At 39.4% G+C, this 20,048-nt stretch overlaps 1 protein-coding gene across 7 annotated transcripts in view; it reads left to right on the top strand.

The window, feature by feature from the left end:
- vav2 (vav guanine nucleotide exchange factor 2) overlaps positions 1 to 20,048 on the top strand; it is a 290,534-nt gene that overhangs the window by 220,095 nt on the left and 50,391 nt on the right. For 4 of the 7 annotated variants that reach the window (XM_084745457.1, XM_084745455.1, XM_084745454.1 and 1 more), the window contains exons 5-9: positions 6,475 to 6,580; positions 7,687 to 7,701; positions 9,915 to 10,013; positions 13,006 to 13,074; positions 16,458 to 16,558. In XM_084745457.1, the coding sequence (XP_084601583.1) occupies positions 6,475 to 6,580; positions 7,687 to 7,701; positions 9,915 to 10,013; positions 13,006 to 13,074; positions 16,458 to 16,558 (390 nt within the window). The remainder of the gene's footprint in view (positions 1 to 6,474; positions 6,581 to 7,686; positions 7,702 to 9,914; positions 10,014 to 13,005; positions 13,075 to 16,457; positions 16,559 to 20,048) is intronic. The other 3 variants (XM_084745459.1, XM_084745456.1, XM_084745460.1) reach the window with 1 other exon arrangement.

Genomic DNA, 20,048 nt, shown 5'->3' with positions numbered 1-20,048 from the left:
ATTAAGTTTATATTACCACATTACCACATTCAGAATAAACTCATTTTATAAACTGAGCATATAGATAATATTTTTTAATGTTAAGAAATGTAGATAAATAGAAATACAAACCAAAGCAAAAGTGATGAAAAAATTTTGATTATGAAAACATTTCCAACATGATTTTTGGTATAAAACAATTAATTATACTTACAGTCAAATAAACACAAATAATGCAGTTATTATACATAAAAAACACATTCAACACATATATAATGTTACATACCAACTCTAGTGTACAAGTATAAGCAAGAAAAGTACAAATAGATAATTTATCTAAATGCAGATGCAAAGAAATTGATGCTCTGCACTGCAGAGAGTTTTTCCTCAACAGTCGCTTCAGTGCTTGCTCTTCTGGACCTGCTCTGTTTGAAAAGTGGCCCGAGATAACATTGTTATGATTTGGGGCTGTACAGATAAAAGTATTTTTTTTGCCGAGATATGACTTCGCTCACTTGGCCAAATGCTTTTGTGCATTATCAGATGCCCCAGATAGTTAGGGCTTTGGTATTTTGTTCAAGGCCATGTTGAAGGAGGACTGGCACCTCCCCAGCTACCGTACTGACTTATCAGTGTCGGACTTGAAGTGGCCACCCTCCAGTTCCCAATCCTAGTCCCCATGGACTGAGCTATTGCTGCCCCAAAATCTTACAGTGCCTGTCTCCATCAATCCAGATTAGGGGATCTGTACTTGGTTGCCTTTCGACTGGCCAGGGATGACGTTAGGCCATCGCTCCACCCTTTTAAACAGCATTTAACCATCTCTTAGGACAAACTAGCCCATATTCAACTGCTCCTGCATACATGGAACTCCTCTCCACTTCTGCCTTGTTCTAGTTTAAATAGGCTATATACAATAAGAAGGCTTTATAGAGAGGAACCTCACTGGTATGTTGTCCACCATGTTTGCATTGTTAGGTATAGTGATATATGCAACCTCCAGAGGTCTTAGACATTTACTTCTTTTGGTGTTTTCTTTGTTTGTAGTGTTTTTGTTTCAGTTTATCAGCTGTACAGATACAGTGTGGAAGCATTACCATGCTGTCAAGGGCCGATGGCGGAGTTCCCCACACAGTATATCACAACTCTGACAAAACCAACTCCCTGTATGAAAAATACCATAATATTATTTCAGTAGAAACCTGTAAGGCAGCCCAGCCTTTGGGGACATATGCTCAGTAGGTCTGATATGGTGAGTCATACCCCAGCCCTCTTCTCCACTGATGCAACTCTGTGGCATTGAGGCCGGTGAGCGGAGGCTGGCGGGCGGATTGCGTGCAAATGCACTGGACACCCTCTGGCCTGTCACTGTGTAATCAGACAGAAAATAAGGCCTAATTCATGAGTCCTCAGGACTCTACTCCCACACTGTATCTCAATGATGCATCATGATGCACAAGCACACACAAACGCACACATACATAAATACATTTGAATGATTTATTAATGTCCGCTAAAGCCCAGAAGACAAAGGGATGTAAATAGTGAAGTTGTGGTGTGACAGATTTACTACTCTGGCAAGATATGTGTTCCTAGTTTTTCTCACTTTGTCTCTTTATCATAACACATAAGCTTGATTGTACTATTTATGCAAGCCTGGAACTCTGAAACTTTACCATCAGTACTACATGTTTGAATCCCAACTGTTATCTCGGGGCAGGTTCAAGTTCAGGTTCAAGTGTGAAGATGATATAACGTTTTGATTTCTTGTTTGTGTTCACAAAAGCAAAACTCAAACCATCCAGAAACACAAGTCATGTGGTGGTAATGTCATTCAAGTACTGGTCATACAGTCAGTAGTAAAAAGACAACAAAAACCCTCTCAATTTCTGCCTGGATATTGCACATCACTGAGCACCGTCATGTTTGGTTCATGTTGATCCTGAGTGCATTTCAGTAAACTTAAGATGACTGCACAAATGAATTTAATAATGCAGATGTTTGTCACTATATCATGAATCCAGTCTAGATTTTGGCAGGAAATGCACAACTAGTTCTCTTTCAGTCACAGAAACAGAAAGAGAAAATGATTTTTTTTAATGACCCATACAATGGTGATTGGGTTTTGGTTAGTGATTGGTTTGAATGGTACTCAAACCAGACATTCAAGAGCTTACTTGACCAGAGAGCAGCTGTTCGGTCTGTCTCGTCTCGTGTTAACACCAACCCAGATAAATTGCACCAAAGGGGTAAATGCTTCAGGGTTCAGTTCAACCAGACAAAGCAAGGTCAGTGTGAACCAGGGGTGTAAATCACAAGTTTCATCACAATATGACACCAAACTGATACAATATTTGCTGATATCACAAAGTCTGCCACGATATGATTTTAGTTCGATTAAATTCAGTGGTCTGTGATTGATATCAGATGATATCATATGTCCGTTCCAGACAGCAGTGACATTGACATCCTATGGGAATTTCCAAATAAACCTAAAGACAAAGATATAGATAGATATTTTCACTTTGCATTGATCATATTGCATCTCTGACCGTTATATATGTTGACCCAGACTGATCTATCAATACACTCCTAATGTGAACCCACCCTAAGATTAACCACTTATTAAATCCTTCAAATTTGAAAAAGGAACAGACTCAACCCTGTGTAACTATTAAATGACGGTGAGATCATTACAGAATGAAAATAGATTGGTAAAAAAACAAAAAAAGAATACAATAAACATAATATTAACCTAGCTTTTACTATCCGATTTCCAGAGAGTAACCACTACTAAACTAACTCAAACAGCGCATTGAATAAGTTAGAAGTGTCTAAAATGTCCTTGAGTTATAAGAAATGACTTCACCATCAAAATATCATCACTATCAAGGTTTAAAACTTTAATTGGTTCTCAAAGACACAAAGATAACGTCACAAGAAACCTCCAAATTCTTAAGTGTTTTGTTTGTTTTTTCATTAACAACAAGTAATTTGGTTCTATGAAACCAGTAGAATATGCACCTTAGATAAGACTTACACAATACAACATTAAGATCTTGGTATGAGGTTCATTAGAGTTATCTGACTTAAAGATCAATGCATATTGACAGTGGAGACTGCCAGTCAGTTAAGAAGTCCGTTAATGACATCACCAATTAGAAATCTGACGGAGGTTTCAGAATATTGTGACTCAGACACATACACAGGGGCATACAGAGGCATTAGCCTACTGTCTCCTCAGGCTAATGTTTGGAAAAATCAAATCAGTCAATAAGAGGCCTTTTCTCCAAACCTGTTGAGCCCTCAGTCATGTCAGTGTAATGCAGCAATCAATCAGTAATCATTGACTAAAATGCATTATAAATATCTTGAATTGACTGATGGGACCAAAAAAAAAATTGGACAATGACAAAATAACCAACTGGGAAAGAGGAAAGGGCTAAATGTCATTGCTAATCAATAGAATATTTGCCTTTGACGAGCACTCCCAAATGTCCTTCAAGTTCAGGATCAATTGATATAAATGGCAGAATCTAAAACAAAATGTTTCTTGATGTTTTCTTTTACTGAATAGAAAGACTGCACTCAGACTGACCAAGTCCTCCTCCATGCTCTCCCTGTAGATCCTCCTCTTAGATCTCCCCATAGGTCATATTCATATCAGTGCACCAGACCTCCCTCGCAAAACGCTGTCTCTAAGGGATTAGGGTAAAATGAAGAACAACATCTGCTTTCCAAAAAACTTCCCCGCTTTGCAACACGTCAGTCTCTGCGGAGCCCACTGTAGTCTCAGAGTTCAGAGAGGAGACACTGAGGACGGCGTCGGCTGGCCGTTGTCCTCCCACGCAGCCTTCTCAGTATTCAACATGAACCACTTTAACTTAATGAAGAAAGAAGAAGCACTGAGCTGAGGGTGAACCAAGCCACCTCAATTAAAACTTCAAACAAGTGCTCGCACGAGCATGACGACAAAGCTGAATATTTGATTGAGGGCAGTTCTGTCTCCACACAGACAGTGAAGGGAGGAATATTTTAGCGATGATGCAGAAGGTCATATCTAGCTACATCACAGAGGAGGAATATCCAACAACCTGGATGTTTTGAGACCTGTGCCCATAAATGTTGTTTTAGAATATTCATGAATCAATAAAGTATGTAAAATCCCTACAAATATCCCATTTTGGGGATCTTAAAATGAAATAAAATGACCTGGTCTGAACTTGGTTGGTCCTGTGCAAGGACAGACAGGTTATGGCCCCCATTAGGCGAGTAGGGGTGAAGTATCTTCCTAGAGAATACTCAAACAGGAAGGTATACATGCCAGAGATGACATACGGATACATTTGGATGAGGCACTATTCATCCAAGAAGAGAAATCCTCTCTTTGCTTGCCCCCACTCAGGCCAGGTCAGAGCACAAAACAGCATCGCTCAAGCTGGTCGGCGTCAAGTGTCCTGCTCAAGGACATTTAAGCAGTCAAACCTGAACCCTGGTCCGACTTTTCTGACCATGTGGGGGCAGTAGCCAACTCCTGTGGAGCAGACATGAACACAGACATGCAACCCATATTGTTAGATTCAGAGTGTCTTACAATTTCTGAAGATATTATTATCTCCATAAGAGTTTGGACCGATCTGATCCAGTATTGCTACTGGGTGTCGATACTGACGTAATTCAATCATCAGATACTGGACTGACATCACTGATCCAGATTCCACAGTCTGATGGTTTTATGAATGATAAACATGTAATACTACGTAAACAGCGAAAATATTTAAGCACAAATTCATTAATTAATCAGTAATTAAACAACTGTACAAAGATATCCAGTAGTCCCCATATATATTTCTGTCTCCCAGAATTCTATGAGTTAGATGCCAAACCTGTGCTGGAGCATGAAACTACTGTGACTTAACATGAAACAGTCTGCAACTGAGTGAGCAATAACACTTAACAGTTGGGCAACTTAACTTGTCCTTACTTTGGAGACATGTTAGTATCAACACACAGATAAAACACAAGACAGCAATACAAAAACTTGCAGTGGCTTAGGTTTAGTCAGGTATCAGAATTGGATTGAACCTGAAAAAAAAGGATTGGTACATCTCTAATTTCCATGTACATGTCCATTGCAAATATATGGCCATTAATCTACTTATAAATCACATTTTTACATTTTCTTCAGTATCAAAGCAATTCAGTAATAGCTATCTGCACATTCCTGGGTACACAGCAATCAGAGACTGCTAATAGCTAATTCAGCATACCTCATATCAGCAAATATTGTGTTTTTGTCAAAAAAAATTTGACTTGATGTCATATTGTGATGCAACTTGTGATTTACATCCTTAGTTCACACTGACCTTGTTTAGTCTGGTTGAACTGAGTCTTGGAGCATTTATCCCTTTGGTGCAGTTTTATTTGGTCGGTGTTAAAATGAGCCTGTAGTGCAGACCAAACAACTTCTCTCTGGTCAAGTGTACTCTGGAATGGGTTCGTTTCCTTTACAAATACAGCTGGTGGAGATATGAGATGACCATGACAGGTTCCTAGTGAACCTAAAACTGCTCACCCACGCCTCCTTTATCCTAAAATCAACACTCAGATCTTCGGCATTGCTGTCACTGAGGAGCGCAATGCCCTCTGTGCACCACTCTGCAAGATTGTTGATTTCCTTGTCTCATTGTTTTGCATCGTTTGAAACTTAACAACAACAAAAAAAACTTCACCTCGCCATGTCGGGGGCTGCAGTCATAGGTGTACAGCATGAGCAGCAGTGGACTGAGCACACGGCCCTGGAGGTGCTGGAGTACTCCCTCAATACAATTGAGGTAAATGGAATTTCATTTAAACAAGCCAGCTGTTGCCAAGCTTCAACTCTGGTCCTCCATTATTTAGCAGGCACCTCTCACGAATTTTATTCATTTACAGTATTTAATCATTTATTTCCTTTTTGGCGACCTAAAGCCCCCTGTTTATTAACTGCACTGATACGGGCCCATTGCCAAAGCCCGTTCCTGCTGAGGCTTCTCCATCGCTTCAATAAGTTTCCTAAACAGTAATTGCTTTCACAAAACAGAGGGAGATACAGTGTGGGCTCCCAGAGCTTGAGGATCTTTCCCAGAAGATGCTCCTCTCCACAGTAACTGTCTGTGCTCTGCTGGCTGCTTGCCTAATTAAAGGTCAGTTAGCTAGCTGGGTGCCAAAGCAACATAAACACATTAAAGGGAAATGCCACTCAGTAATGCCAACTCGGTGGAGGTTTCGGGCGCTGCGTCCCCTTGCCTGCAACAACAGTATCACTCTTCAGGCAGGGCCCATGAAAGATAATTAGCTCGCTCTGGTCCGACTCCTCTGTGCCTTTCAGCTGTCAGAGCAGTTTAAAGTGGACGCATGAGTCTTTTTGGCAGCGTTAAAGGATTCTTCCTTTGAGTTCAGGTTGTGCTCTGAAACAGCTGTTCATCTAACTTTTGTGTGTGTGTTTTTCCACAGTGAGCATGACTTGGGTGAGGATGACATCTACGACTGTGTGCCGTGTGAGGACGATGGGGATGACATCTACGAGGACATCATTAAGGTGGAAGTACGACAACCCATGGTGAGAAGTTTAGGGTCTCAGGTGTTATATGCTATATGTGTCATACTGTGAATCTGATGCCTTCAGGTCTTTGATAAGTTGCCTTTACCATAATCTTGGTCTGTGTCCATTAAACAACACTTAGTTTTTAGGAATAGTTTGGATTATTTGAAGTTGGTTTGTATGAGGTCAGTGTATTATCTACAGCAGATGGAGGTCAAGATGCCCCCAGTTTGGAGAAGCAGACAGGAGTAACATGGAAGCATCAATGAAAGGTTTTTTAGCCACCAAAAGGTCTATCTTTTGTCTTGGTGAGACCGTATGCTATACTGAACATTTTCACTGCAGTACTTTGCCACCAGACTGCCTTTTCTGATGGGAAACAGCAGTTGTGTAAGTCAAATGTCACTTTCTGCAAACTAACCAAACTCCATTGGCAAAATCAGTCATTTTACCTCTCAGAACATGGGATTTGCCAGTCTACCACTGCCTTGATCTATTGTGCGACCTCTGTGAATCCGAACAAACCCTTTAGAAGACCAAAGTCACACAATAACACCAAACAAACTGACAGATTGAAGCAGCTGTAGACCAGCAACTCCTGAGCAAAATGACTAATTTTGCCAATGGATTCTGGTTGAGCAAAAGTCAGTGATATTTTGCTTATATAATGGTGATTTCCCATCAGAAAAATCTGTCTGACAGCAAAGTAAAGTGGTGAAAATATTCTAAATATAGCATACACATTTTTTCAGGTGGACCTTTTTATAAGCAGTTAAAATATGTTCTGCTGCTAAGCCTGTACTCCTCTCTGCGTCTCCTGACTGAGGCTTCTCAACCTGCATCTACTGTAGGTAATACACTTAGTATCAATGAGTACCTCATACAACTTCCCTTAAAATAATTCCTTCAATTTATTATATTTAAAGTAGAATCTATTAGTGCATTAAAATCAAGTTGAGAAGAGGAATCATATAGTTCCTCCCACACTAACTTAATTATTCCTGTGATGTGCATTGTCAATGTCTCTGGCGTTTGCATGACGTCATATCTCTAAACACACTCTTACATGACTGCCGATAAATTTGACTTCTGACTCGCACTGCTTTGCCTTTCCCATGCTGCAGATCAGATACATGCAGGTGAGTGCCGCTGTGCTTGTGACTCACCCCTCCCCTCTGTCAGCTAACCCCCCCCCCCCTCATTTAAAACAAACTCACAGCATCCCATGAGAACGACCTGCCAGTTGGATTACTGACCCGTGCATAAGGGCTGAAACAGAGACCCCATCTGGTTCAAAGTCTGACTCAGGGCCCATTGGAGATGGCTGTGACTTCAGCTTGGTGACTGCAGCATCAACTGACGTCAGCACGGACCACCAGCTGCCACGCAGAACCTCAAAGCATGAGACAAATAAACATTAGCCTGCTGGCTTTGAGCCCTGCTTCTGATTGGTTGATTACATACTGGGTTGAGGCCTTGGATAGACTTGCATTTCTGCATTGTTAGCCCCAGTTTTGTATCGTCAGTGCCGGTTATCAACAGCCAGATGGCTAAGTTGGTCAGGCAGCTCATACCACTGCCACAGCATAGAAAATCTGTACAGAAATTAAGCCTATGTCTGTGTGGGCGTATGGTCATTCGGATGAGTCACTGACAATATGCATTACAGTATATTATTATATTCCTTCAGAGAAACATGTATATACACATGTTTGAGCATAGAGACCTACTTAGACATCAGATCTCATGAGAAATGCGCCATGTAGAAAAGTTTTCTCCATCCTCCACCGCCCCCTCACAATGTTCTTTCTTGCATGGCTTTGACTCATCTAACTATACATACATATGCCTTGTTTGACCAGCCTGCCCACATATACAATGATACACGCAGACTCTTTGGCTCACACGCCCTCCTCTTTTCACTTTAGTCATGAACTAGAGACTAGACTCAGTCAGTGTGGGTGAAGAATCTGTTTTAAACACGTACATATGTTATATATTATATTTTTTGAATGTTTGTGGAGTACAGTCCAACCTGAAGGACAGAACTATACCTTCTTAACTGCCTACCGTGTTTCCTTTTTTCCTCACCAACATGGACTTTACAGTTTTAGATATTTGGTTGTTATTTTTTCCTTTTGTTCCACCATCTTTTTTGTTTCATTTTTACACAGATGGAAAATCAATTAGCAAATTCAATCAGTTTTATATCCATGACTCCCTGGAAAGCAGTATTGATAATGAGTGGGTGATCCTGGTGAATTAGCAAATTAAAACAGACTCTTAAAACCCACTTGAGTCATGTATTCCATTACGATCAATATCAAGTCCACATCAATTTTTGTCACTTGTACATTACGTTTGTATTATAATGCAGGTTAAGAGTAAATTGATTGGGAAAGTCTGCACTACATTATCTCATACAGATAATCCAATATGATGGATTACACAGGTCAAGCAATTTTCAGGAGTGTGCTAATAGATTTCTGTAAAAAAGTATTAGGGCGAGGCATGAAGATTTTTCTTTTTTTTTGAGATTAAAGTTGAAAATGTTGAGAAGAAAGTTGAAAAATCGAGAATAAATTTGAAATGGCAAGAATTAATTTGAAATGTTGAGAACAAAGTTACATTTTTGAGAATAGATGTTGAGAATAAAGTCAAAAAGTTGAGAATAAAGTGGAGTTGTTGAGAGTAGGTATTGAAAGACGAAAAAGATGAAGTTTAAGGTTGAAATGTTAAGAATAAACTTGAAATGTTTAAAATAAAGTTAAAATGTTGAGAATAAATGTCAAGCATGAAATCAGAATGTAGTAAAATAAAGTCAAAATTTCATGAATAAAGTTGAAATGCCAATAATAAATGTCAAGACTTAAAGTTGAAATACCAAGAATAAACACAGAGCAGAAAGTCAAATTGTTGAGGATTAAGTTGAAATGTTGAGACTGAATGTCAAGAAAAAAGTCAAAATAATAATATCTGGTTTCTAGTTTGTTGTCAACATGCAAAATAAAAAAAAAAAAAAGAATTTTCCTCCTCTTCTTTTGTTTCCATCATGCGACCCTAATACTCCATTATAAATGTCATACTGTTTGGAAATGAATAGAAACCAAAGACCACCTGGTATGGGAGAAAACATTTCTGAAACACAGCAGCACGGTTTTCAAAATGCTTAGCTGTAATGACATGTTTTGAAGCACTAAAAAAAAAATTGAACAGGACACTGGAATTAGCTAACACCATTTTTGCATAGAGAAAAAATAATTACTAAAAAACAAGAAACCTCAGCAATGTAAACAATGTAGACCTGGATTATGTGGTTAATAAAAAGATATATTGTCTTTTCTCACTGTAGAAAATGGGTATGACAGAAGATGACAAGAGAAATTGCTGCTTAGTGGAGATCCAGGAGACTGAAGCGAAGTACTACAAGACTTTAGAGGACATTGAGAAGGTGAGTGTCACAATATGCGTCCGTGCTTAATGTCCGCGTACATTTAATCGTGAGTGTGCTGATGTAAATGTGCATTTTAACCCTCGCGTTAGAGTTTCCTTTTGTCACTTCTTCTTTGTCGGTGTCTCAGAGCAGTGGGCCCGGTCACAGCATGGAAATGTCAGGTATTGACAGATTCATTGGGGAGCACAAATGTCACAGGAGCTGATCGATCGGGTTATTACTGGCTCAGCCCTCATGGGAGACGCTGACCCCTGAGGCTTTAAGTATAGACCCACACATCACAGGCGCAAGGACATATATGTGAACACACGCACATGCACATACTGGCAACAAGTGTTGGGCGGAAAGAAATCCATTACTTACTACAGATTATTACACATATTACATCTTCTAAAACTATAATGAGGTGAAAATTTTACACTATTTTCTTTAAGTCATAAACATCCTTACCTCTCATTGGTATTTTTTTAACAACGTTTATTAAGTAGAATATATTATATAATTATAGAAATACTTCACAGAAGTACTTGGGGACGTGGTTAAGTCTGCTGATAACAATTTCTGATAATATAATACATTTTTTTAATACAATTTTTAAAAATCTGCCTATGTAGAAATGAATGGAATACTGTTATGATTTTAGCATCTAATTATAAAAAATGATGCAGTGAAAGAACAAGATAGTAAAGACAGATGTAGGCCTATGTAGTTCAACAAAGGACAACTTTCCGTGTTAATGAACCTTTGTCGCCATTCAAGTATAGATTTCTGAGTTTAAAAGGTGCACTTGAACGCACCACAAAGGCCCTGTCTGTGTCCGTGTGCTTTTCTGTACATAAGTATGTAGATTTCAGGGTTTACAGGGTGCACCTGAAGACAAATTCCTGTTTGTGTGTATATCACAAATTCCAACACAGACAGCAGAGGACAAAAGTATTATATCTGTAAATGACACCAAAGAGATTTTCAGCATAGTTTTTGTTTTACAGGAATATTTTGTTGCAGACATTAACCCTCCAGTGTGGCGGTCAGCCATCTGAGATTTGCTCGTCAAACCGAAAACCTACCAGCACTTGGTGGATGTTAATTAATGATTGGCTCGGCTGATCTGCCTTTACGCAGAAAAGAGGTTATACTATTTTTTCCTGAAACTGGGACATTTTATATCCCGGTAACATAAACACACCATCATGGGAATTGACAATGTGCCTGTTTAAGGTAACCTAAGCTACAGTCAATATTTGGTCATATTTCAGGTAATACAAAGTGTACCAATGAGAAACGTGGATTTTCAACCTGACTGCTTTAGTGTATTAGTTGGTGATAATAATAATAATTATCAAGGCACAAGACCGCAATTCATGTAAATCAGAATTAGAGTGAACAAAATATAACATCACTACAGCTGCAATGATGAAGTCCAGCCTCTTAACAGTTTCATAAAAGTAATAATTTACAATTCTTCATTGTATAAACCAACAAAATTTGTTAAAGCGAGTAGTTTGATGTTTTTAAATTCATTCTGTCAAGTGTAGATGGATTCATTCTGTTTGCGTTCAGAGGTAACTGGTGCACTTTGCCCCTGTAGAAGGCTGGCACTGTGCACACAACAATGGTAGATACACTGCAGTTTGTGTAATGAAGTCAGTGATCACTCAAAGTTAAAAAGCAAAACTCTCAAAAACTTCTAACTCACTTGGTGTGAGCTCTTGAATTGATTCATCTGGAGTTTTTGGCTGTCTTTCTTCGCCGCCGCTCTGAGACACGTTTCACCATATGGTCGCATGCAAATCCGTCATATGCTGCCATCTCTGCCAGTATTTCACCCAGAAGTGTTTGGACAAAGTTTGACTGCAGCGTTCTTGCACTTCCTGTTGAACCTCAGCCCGACACATTTGATCCTTCGCACGCTTTGCATCTTCATTGTTCTTCTTTTGAAGTGTTTCCACACAAAGCTGCTGGCAGACATTGCGTGGTATTAGCAAGTTACCATACTAGCTGCATTAAAGCTCAGAAATGTTTGAATTGAACATGTTTAAATGGGGAATCCCACTTCCCTAAGAGGGACCACCACTCAAACTATTTAGAACAAAGCCAATAATGATTGGTGACCTATCAATCAGAGCAGCCTTACTTAGAAAGACACCAATACTCTTAACACTATTGCTGACAAATGCTGTCAAACCCAAGTTGCATCCCTGTAAAACAACTTCTGTGTGCTTAAACCATCATAAACTCTTTCTCTCTCTCTCTCACACACACACACACACACACACACACACACACACCACCACCACCTCTCTGTGTGATAATGAACCATTGTTGAGATCAGGCTGCTAACACATCACTTTCCACGTTGACAGATTTCACCCGCGATTTGATGGAGCGCCACAAATCACCCGCTCCACTAATTTCATTAAACTAAATGTGTATCCTGTGTTTCCCACGCCAGACCAACACGAGACTAAATGAGAATAAATAACCTTCTTATGATCAGAGGACTCGTTAAGCTTAATTGAGTTGGGGTTAATAAAGCCTGTCATCTCTCCGTTGCTTCTTAGTTGATCTATTTGTTATTATTATGATGATGGAATGTGACAACCATAAAACAACGTCAGGGAAACAATGAGCAGGTTTTTCTCCTGTAAGCATAAGTGCAGCATAGAGAACAGCTGTATGAGATGTATTTATGGCAGGAACCAGTGTTATAGCCTGAAATTAAATAACTTCAAACTCTCAGTGAACAAAAATACAGCGAGTCCATCTTTTACAACACGGCTAGGTATTGATTTTCTTTGTTGCTGCAGTTAACTTTCAGTAGTGCTGTCCTTCAAATAAAGTCTTATAGATCCGCTAAAAGCTTGCCCGGAGCTTTGAACATTGTATCAATACATCCTGAAAGAAATACGGACAACTCTCAGTTACTGTATTTGTTTTTCCGTTTTTTTTTCTACACATCCTCACTGATTTCTCTCCTGTTTCTCTTCAGAACTACATGATCCCGTTAAAGCAAGTGTTGAGTCCACAGGACATGGAGGCTATCTTTGTCAATCTTGAGGTGAGTGACCGCTCAAGCGAAGAAAATGATGTGTGTACAGCACGCCTGGATGTGTCGTACACCGAGTGAATAATTCAATACGTGTATGGATGGCTGAGTGAGTGACAGGATGTGTTGTATACATGCATATTAGGGGTGTAACGGTATGCAAAGTTCACGGTTCGATATGCACTGGGATGTTGATGTCATGGTTCAGTGTTTCCATCACAGTGGAGGAAAACAAAAAGAGGATCATAGCTATAATTCTTGCTGCACGGCTTGGTCAACAATGAGTTTGCAAGGAAACAAAAAGAAACATGTCAGTACTGGGTCAGAGACTAAAGTGTGAACATCTGAGGGAGCATTATAACAAGAATCCTGAGCATAGGCTTGAATCTTGATTTCTGTAAATGTAAGTGTACTCAACATGAGTGGAAGAGAAACTTTGGTATTTTTCAACCTGAATCCTACTTCTTATGTTCTTTGTGTATAAAGCAAATAATGTGTCAAAAGTTTATGAATTGATCCAGTATTGAGGGAGACCAGTACAGCCGGCAGAAGCAAAACTAAGTTACAATGTAATCCGAACCGTCAAAATAAAGGTCTTTTCACACCAGATGCATTTTTTGTGTGTGTGTGTGCGTGCAATTAATTCTATATATTATATATATATTCTATATATTGCAAATTGTTTTTGTTTGTTTGTGGCATTATGTGTATATTTGGAGTTTTAAAGGGTTAAAAACAGATCAAGGCAGCAGTAAAATTACTGTTGATGTAAATGGAGTCTGGTTGGCCTGCACAGAGTGATATCACAGCTGTTAAACAAAAAGGATCTCTCTCTCTTTTTTTTAAAGGTCTATCTCTGTAAAGATCTTTTCCACAATGTTGTCAGATACTAACAATTTTGGCCTGTCAGTGGCAAAAACAAGCACTTACAGTGAACTTACTTGACAGTGGGCAGTTACCCAAAGGGGTTACTCTGCAGCTCAGTTTCACTTCTGCTAAGAAAATAGGCACCAAGTTGAAAAAGTTACCCTTTAACAAGGCCACCACACACTTCTCATCCAATGCAATACTTGTCCAGTGTTTCTATAAAATACTAAATAACTATAAGACTCCCAAATATTGGATGTACATGATATTACATGGTCTTTGACTGTCTAACTTAACAGATAATGCTGACAATACTCGGCATTAAAAGACGGCAGAAAAAACTAATGCACGAAACGAAAACGAAAAAAACTAAAACTAACAATGAAATGATTCTGTTAACAAGTATGCCTGATATGCATTATTCAGCTGTGTCATAGAGCTCCATTGTTGTTGTTTAAAAATACCTCACTGCTATACTGCTGGCACAGCCTAGGGCAACATGTTCCTTCATTGTGAACACAGCGTTTCATTTGAATCAGTCCCTCATTCACCGAGCTTCTGTATAAGGATTGTATGCAAGGGCATTTGGTCTGCATGTGAAAAATGTATTCGAGTTCTCAGCTTGTCCTTACAATCTGTACAATCCCAATACAGCATCTTGGTGTTTGTGGGGTGGACTTAAATGAACAAGTCGCTGAGAATTATGTCAGCAGTCTGAGTTTAAAGTCAGAACTTAAATAAATTTTTCACAAGGCCGTGTCCAGGTTGCTCAGTTGGAGAAGCATGAACCCGATGTACTGAGGCTGTCACTCCTCTGCAGCAGCTGTGGGTTTGACTCCCGCTCAAACAATGTAACCATCACTGCCCACATACTACATGCACCCTTTATGATGACATGAATGTAAAGCAATACAATCACTAGAGAGCACTTAGAGTCAAAAGTTACCCCGATAGAGAAAAAAAGAGTTTGTAACAACAACAAACTCTGCAATACTGCAAGAGGTTATATATCTATGTATGTGTGTCTAATGCTCAGCATAAAGGAGCCTTCCATACTCTGCTGTGGGACTGGGATGTCAGAAGTACAAATGTACTGTAAGAGTAACATCTGAGTGCATTTAAAAGTACAATACCCAGCTCAGACCTTTTTAACAGTGAAACTATGGGGCTGTGCAGTTGTTCTTTGCATCTGCTACACCGTTGCCTGCTTTCAGAGCTGCATCTCCCTCCTCCTCCCCAGCCTGTCCCTGTATTAGGATTTAATTGCACATGAATTTTGTATGTTTCTTTGATATGAATTTGTGTTCATTAATTGCATGCATCTCAGGCTCTGCTGTGGGGGGGGGGGGGGGGGGGGGGGGGGGTGAGATTTCAGGGACAGTCTGTGTCAAGCTTGCTTAGATGTGTCCTAGAAAATCACATGAGCAGAGGCACAGCCCCCAAACTGAAATGCTCATCGCTGCAATATTAAAGCCTTGATGGGAGTGTCCTGACTGAAATATGTTTATGAGCACATTTTTAAAGATGTATGTCTTCAATAGGACGCAATGTGATCAGTGCTGAGGGCCACAGTCAGTATACTCTGGGGACATCAGAGATACAAAATATTGCATTGTTTTGTTTGTCCTTTTCATGTTATATGTCAGCAGTGAGAAAATAACTATCAGTATTTAGCTGACAACAGCTGACACACAAACAGCAAACTTGGATGTTTTGTTTTTATTTAGCTTCCAGATATGGGAAGACATAGCTGTTAGACATAATTAGACTGTATTATACTAAGAAGGCTGTAATCATTTTAATCATAGGGCATACCAAGCTAGTATAATGAGAAATGTCTTATACTGAATATTTTGCAATGAATACATGTACCATTGCACACCTATTGTACAAGTATCCTAGGAAATAACTATCTACAGTATATATAGATATATCCATAACTGTGTATAATCATCCAAGCTTTATACAATCTCACACAAATTGCAAAGAAAGTTTTTCATGTCATTTATAATTTATTAAAATTTGTAAGAAATCTGAGTGGGGCAAAGTTTTGTAAAATACTGAAATCAGTTATTCCACAATTTCCCATTGGGCCCATGTTAAAAAATTGATTTGTATATGTCTTATTGTCTGATGTCCATACAAAGGGTTCAGTGTTGTCCACAATCAACCATGAGACATGGAGTTGGGTGCAGTACACTCATGCACAAATGGAAATTCTTAACCATTAGACATATAAGTTGGTCAAAATGATCAAGCATAATTTTGTCAAAATGACCTATGAGTTTGTTTTCCTATATATAATTATATTTGTAATAAAAAAGTAATAGTAAAAAAGCCCAAACTTTGCCTTTATACAGTTTCTTAACACTTTCATTTAGAACACATTGCTGACACAAAATCAGTTGAGTCTCTTTATGTTACAAATTGTGTAATGTTGACACTTTTGGGTAAAATGTCTGGACTATGAGGGGAGGAATACGTATTAGAGTGGGTAGATTCTAATGTTTATTGTCATTTTCACTCAGGATGTAATCAAAGTCCACTTTGCCCTCCTGCGAGCCATCGACCTGAACATGGTCAGCGGAGGAAGTGGCCTGGGCAAGATCTTCCTCGACTTCAAGGAAAGGTAAGTAACCTGAGATATTTATATGTTGTTGGTCTATGCATATGCATGTGTCAGGTTATGTTTTGTACATGCAGAGGAGTGGTAAAATCCGCTTGTAGTTGAGGAGAAGCTGCCCTTTCAAATTCAAGAGGCTGCATCAAGTTCAGTATCCACAGATCAGGCAGAGGATTAGTGTTCAAAGCATAAGTCAATTAAATCAAAGCATATTAGAGGAAAAAGCTGAGAGAGCATGTAACCAATTGTTCCCCATTCAGCCAAAACGATCGGACTAAATCCACTCAAGATTGTATGGGCTTGTCATGGTTATAGCCTATTCCTGTACACTTGTCTCTTCTTCCACACTATCGGGTCATTTTCTTTGTTCGGGCCTGTGTCCACACAGTGTTTATTCTGGCAGGAAGTTGCTGGCAGAGCGCTGGGATGAAGCAAAATGCTGAATATGGGTTTTATTTCTATCACAACAATATCTTGAAAGTTTCTATGATCGCGGTTGAGTTGGAAGATGCTTGCTCTAATATGGCACTTTTCCATACACAAGTGATGCCTCGCAGTGCAGATTTGCATCTGACGTTGTGTCTTGATATGCTCTCGTCTTGAGTCATGCAGCTGTAAAATGCCCCAATATTTTGTTATCTTAAAGCTTTTATTATGAAGGAGCAAAATCAGGAAATGTTGGGTTTTCATCAGCACTAACTTGTCACTACTGCTATCCATCTGGAAGCGAACATGAAACAGTAAAATAAGACAGATATCTGAAAGCACAAACAACAAGGCAGAGGAGAGAAACAAAGTTTGAAACCTCAGAGACTCAGTTAGAAGCTACAAAAGTAGTGAGAACTGAGAACACAGATGCTGGGCTCCTGCACATACAGTACATGAGATGAGTCTGGGCTCTTTTCTTGGTTACCAGAGTGACGAGTTCCCCTCTAATATATGACCGGTTGCCTGAAAAAAGAAACAACACTAACAACACCAGCGCCTTTCAGAAAAGTTCAGAGATTTTCAACTAGAAGTGCTCGGAAAAAAAAGATGCTGGGCACAGCGGCTTTTCTTTAGGCGGCCACGTGTTCTCCTCTGACTGGAAACAATTTAAAAAAGAGACTGGCACTGCATGCATCCAGTAAATCTTGTCTGTAATATTGATTCTAAATTTTATTTTCTTAAAATTATCTCCAAGTGCACCAAGAATAATTTTCTGTTTCTGCAAATCAATGTATGTCAAGTATTTGCTAAAATCAGCATTCACTTCTTGTCAGCTGTAGTGCAGCCACCTGCCTTATCAATTCGGTTTCACAATCGGACAGTCTTGAGAGAAGTACACTTTATTGGAAACAAGTTGAAGTATTCTGACTGCACAGACAGAATGCCTTGCTTGTTTTTAGACAGTAATGTTTTTGGACTCTGTTTTAGCCAGAAATGGCCTGATAAAAAGGATATTATTGTGCTTAGGGGAGAAGAAAACACACTGAACAGGGAAAATCTGTGGTTTATTAGCGAACAGGGTTTTCTCTCAGATGGCTCTCCATCTTGCCCAGCTGCTGAGCAACGCGTGGATAATTTGCATCCCTGAGGGGAGCAGTGATTTGCCTCCCTGCTGCGCCGAGTGTGGCTGCTTCATAGGTAATGGTAATGATGGTGATGATAGGTTCTGGCCCCAGTTATGATTCCATACACAGCCATGGATATGCCACTCTCCCCAAATGATACAGCCATTACTGCACGAGTGAGTCACACACTTCACTACGTGTGTGTGTGTGTACCTGTTCTTGCATGCATAAGTATGTATTATATTCCTCTGCACAATGATCCTGATGACACAGATACTTTTTCCCTGCCTCCTCACCCTTTCAACCTGAAACAGTATTTCTCTGGGCGACGTCACTTTGCATAGGTAATAGGCTCATCGCAGGCCTCTTCCTTGAGCCTAGAGGGCCATGTAACACAAAGTTAGTGTGACACCAGAGACTCTATTCGCACTAATAGATAGAGGCAGGCACATACTCTCGCCCTCTATCTCACACACGCTCGCACACACGCCCACTGTATCTCCTTCCTGCTTTGGCTCATCTGACTCCCTGATCTGATCGAGCAATGGTCGGAAATCTTCATTTGCACGCAATCCCAGATAAGGTCCAGTTAACCAAAGGTCCCTGTAAAGAACAAGTCACATGAAAGCTCAGAAGACGCACATGGAGGGAAAGAAAAAGGGGAAATACAGGAAGATAGTTAAGCAGAAAGAGTAGTCTGTACAGTTCCATCATTTCTGTTTTTGTTTTAGTAGATTCAGCCTTTCCTTCCTGATCTTTTCCTTTTTTCCTTCCTGATTCCAGTACCTTAAGTATCAGTCTGATACCAGTGCATTTTTTAATAAAACTCTTAGTTCAGTCACTTGTTAAAGCATCCGTTTTGTTTTCATCACAGCCCAAAAACTGTTGAGACCAATCCAGTTCGCAATCACAAAAGATCACAAAAAGTTTGCTTGGGGTTTGACCAAACCAAATCAGGAAATAAAGACTGAAATAACAGCATCTGTATTTGTACCTTAATAACAGAGATTATATACATTATATACACTGGGTACTATACGCTGGCTTAGTTAGGTTTGCGTTGTCAACCTTAGCTCAGCTAAATCATCACCAACTCAAAGACTCATGAGTTGGCAAAAATAACCCAGACTTTGCAACGCGATCTGATGATGAGGTATCCGAGGTACATAGACTTATGTACTCATCAATGTCCGAATCTGCATTTTAGGCAGTATCTCGGCATTTTCCGATACTGGTAACAGTTGCTTCCTTTGTCTAATTTAGTGTATGATTTGGTTTTGTAGGATTATTTAATTGGATGAAATGTTCACGGCCAAAAGTATGTGGAAACCTGAACATTTCACCCATACATGATTGTTGAACATGTCATGTTGAACATTAATCTTCCACTACAACAGTCTTCAGTCCTCTGGGAATACTTCCCACAAGATTTTGAACACTGACAGCATTCGAAAGGTGTCTGGCTCAAGTTCATCCCAAAGGTATTGAGGGTTGTGGTCAGGGCTCTGCACAGGTCAGTCAAGTTTTCACACCAACTAAGTTTTCACACCAAACGAAGGAAACTAAAAAAACAAAGAAGGGGCATTGCATCACTGTGTAGCACATGAGCAAACATTGGTGCCACATTTCAAAGCTCTTGCTCTGGGTAATGGAGTCACCAGTATTGTATTGTGTGGTTATTTAGCTAATATTTCATGTGTTTTCAAGGTACATTTTATTTGATTTGTATGTTAATTCAATAATTTACTTGCATGCAACTTACATTAATCTTATGTTTAACTCTTTTATTACCTTTTCCTTGAATTTCCTTGAACCAAACTAAGAAAACAATATCTTTATGGACTTTGTGCACACTTTTAAAATAGTGGCACAAAGTTGGAAACACACTAAACTAAAATGATACTGTGTACTGCAGCATTAAGATTTACAGTCATTGGAACTAA

The sequence above is a fragment of the Lutjanus erythropterus genome, chromosome 20, assembly GCF_056507025.1.
Source record: "Lutjanus erythropterus isolate fLutEry1 chromosome 20, fLutEry1.hap2, whole genome shotgun sequence".
NCBI classification, from domain to species: domain Eukaryota; kingdom Metazoa; phylum Chordata; class Actinopteri; order Lutjaniformes; family Lutjanidae; genus Lutjanus; species Lutjanus erythropterus.
Note: the sequence above shows the minus strand (reverse complement) of the source record. Positions and strands in the feature narration are given on the sequence as shown.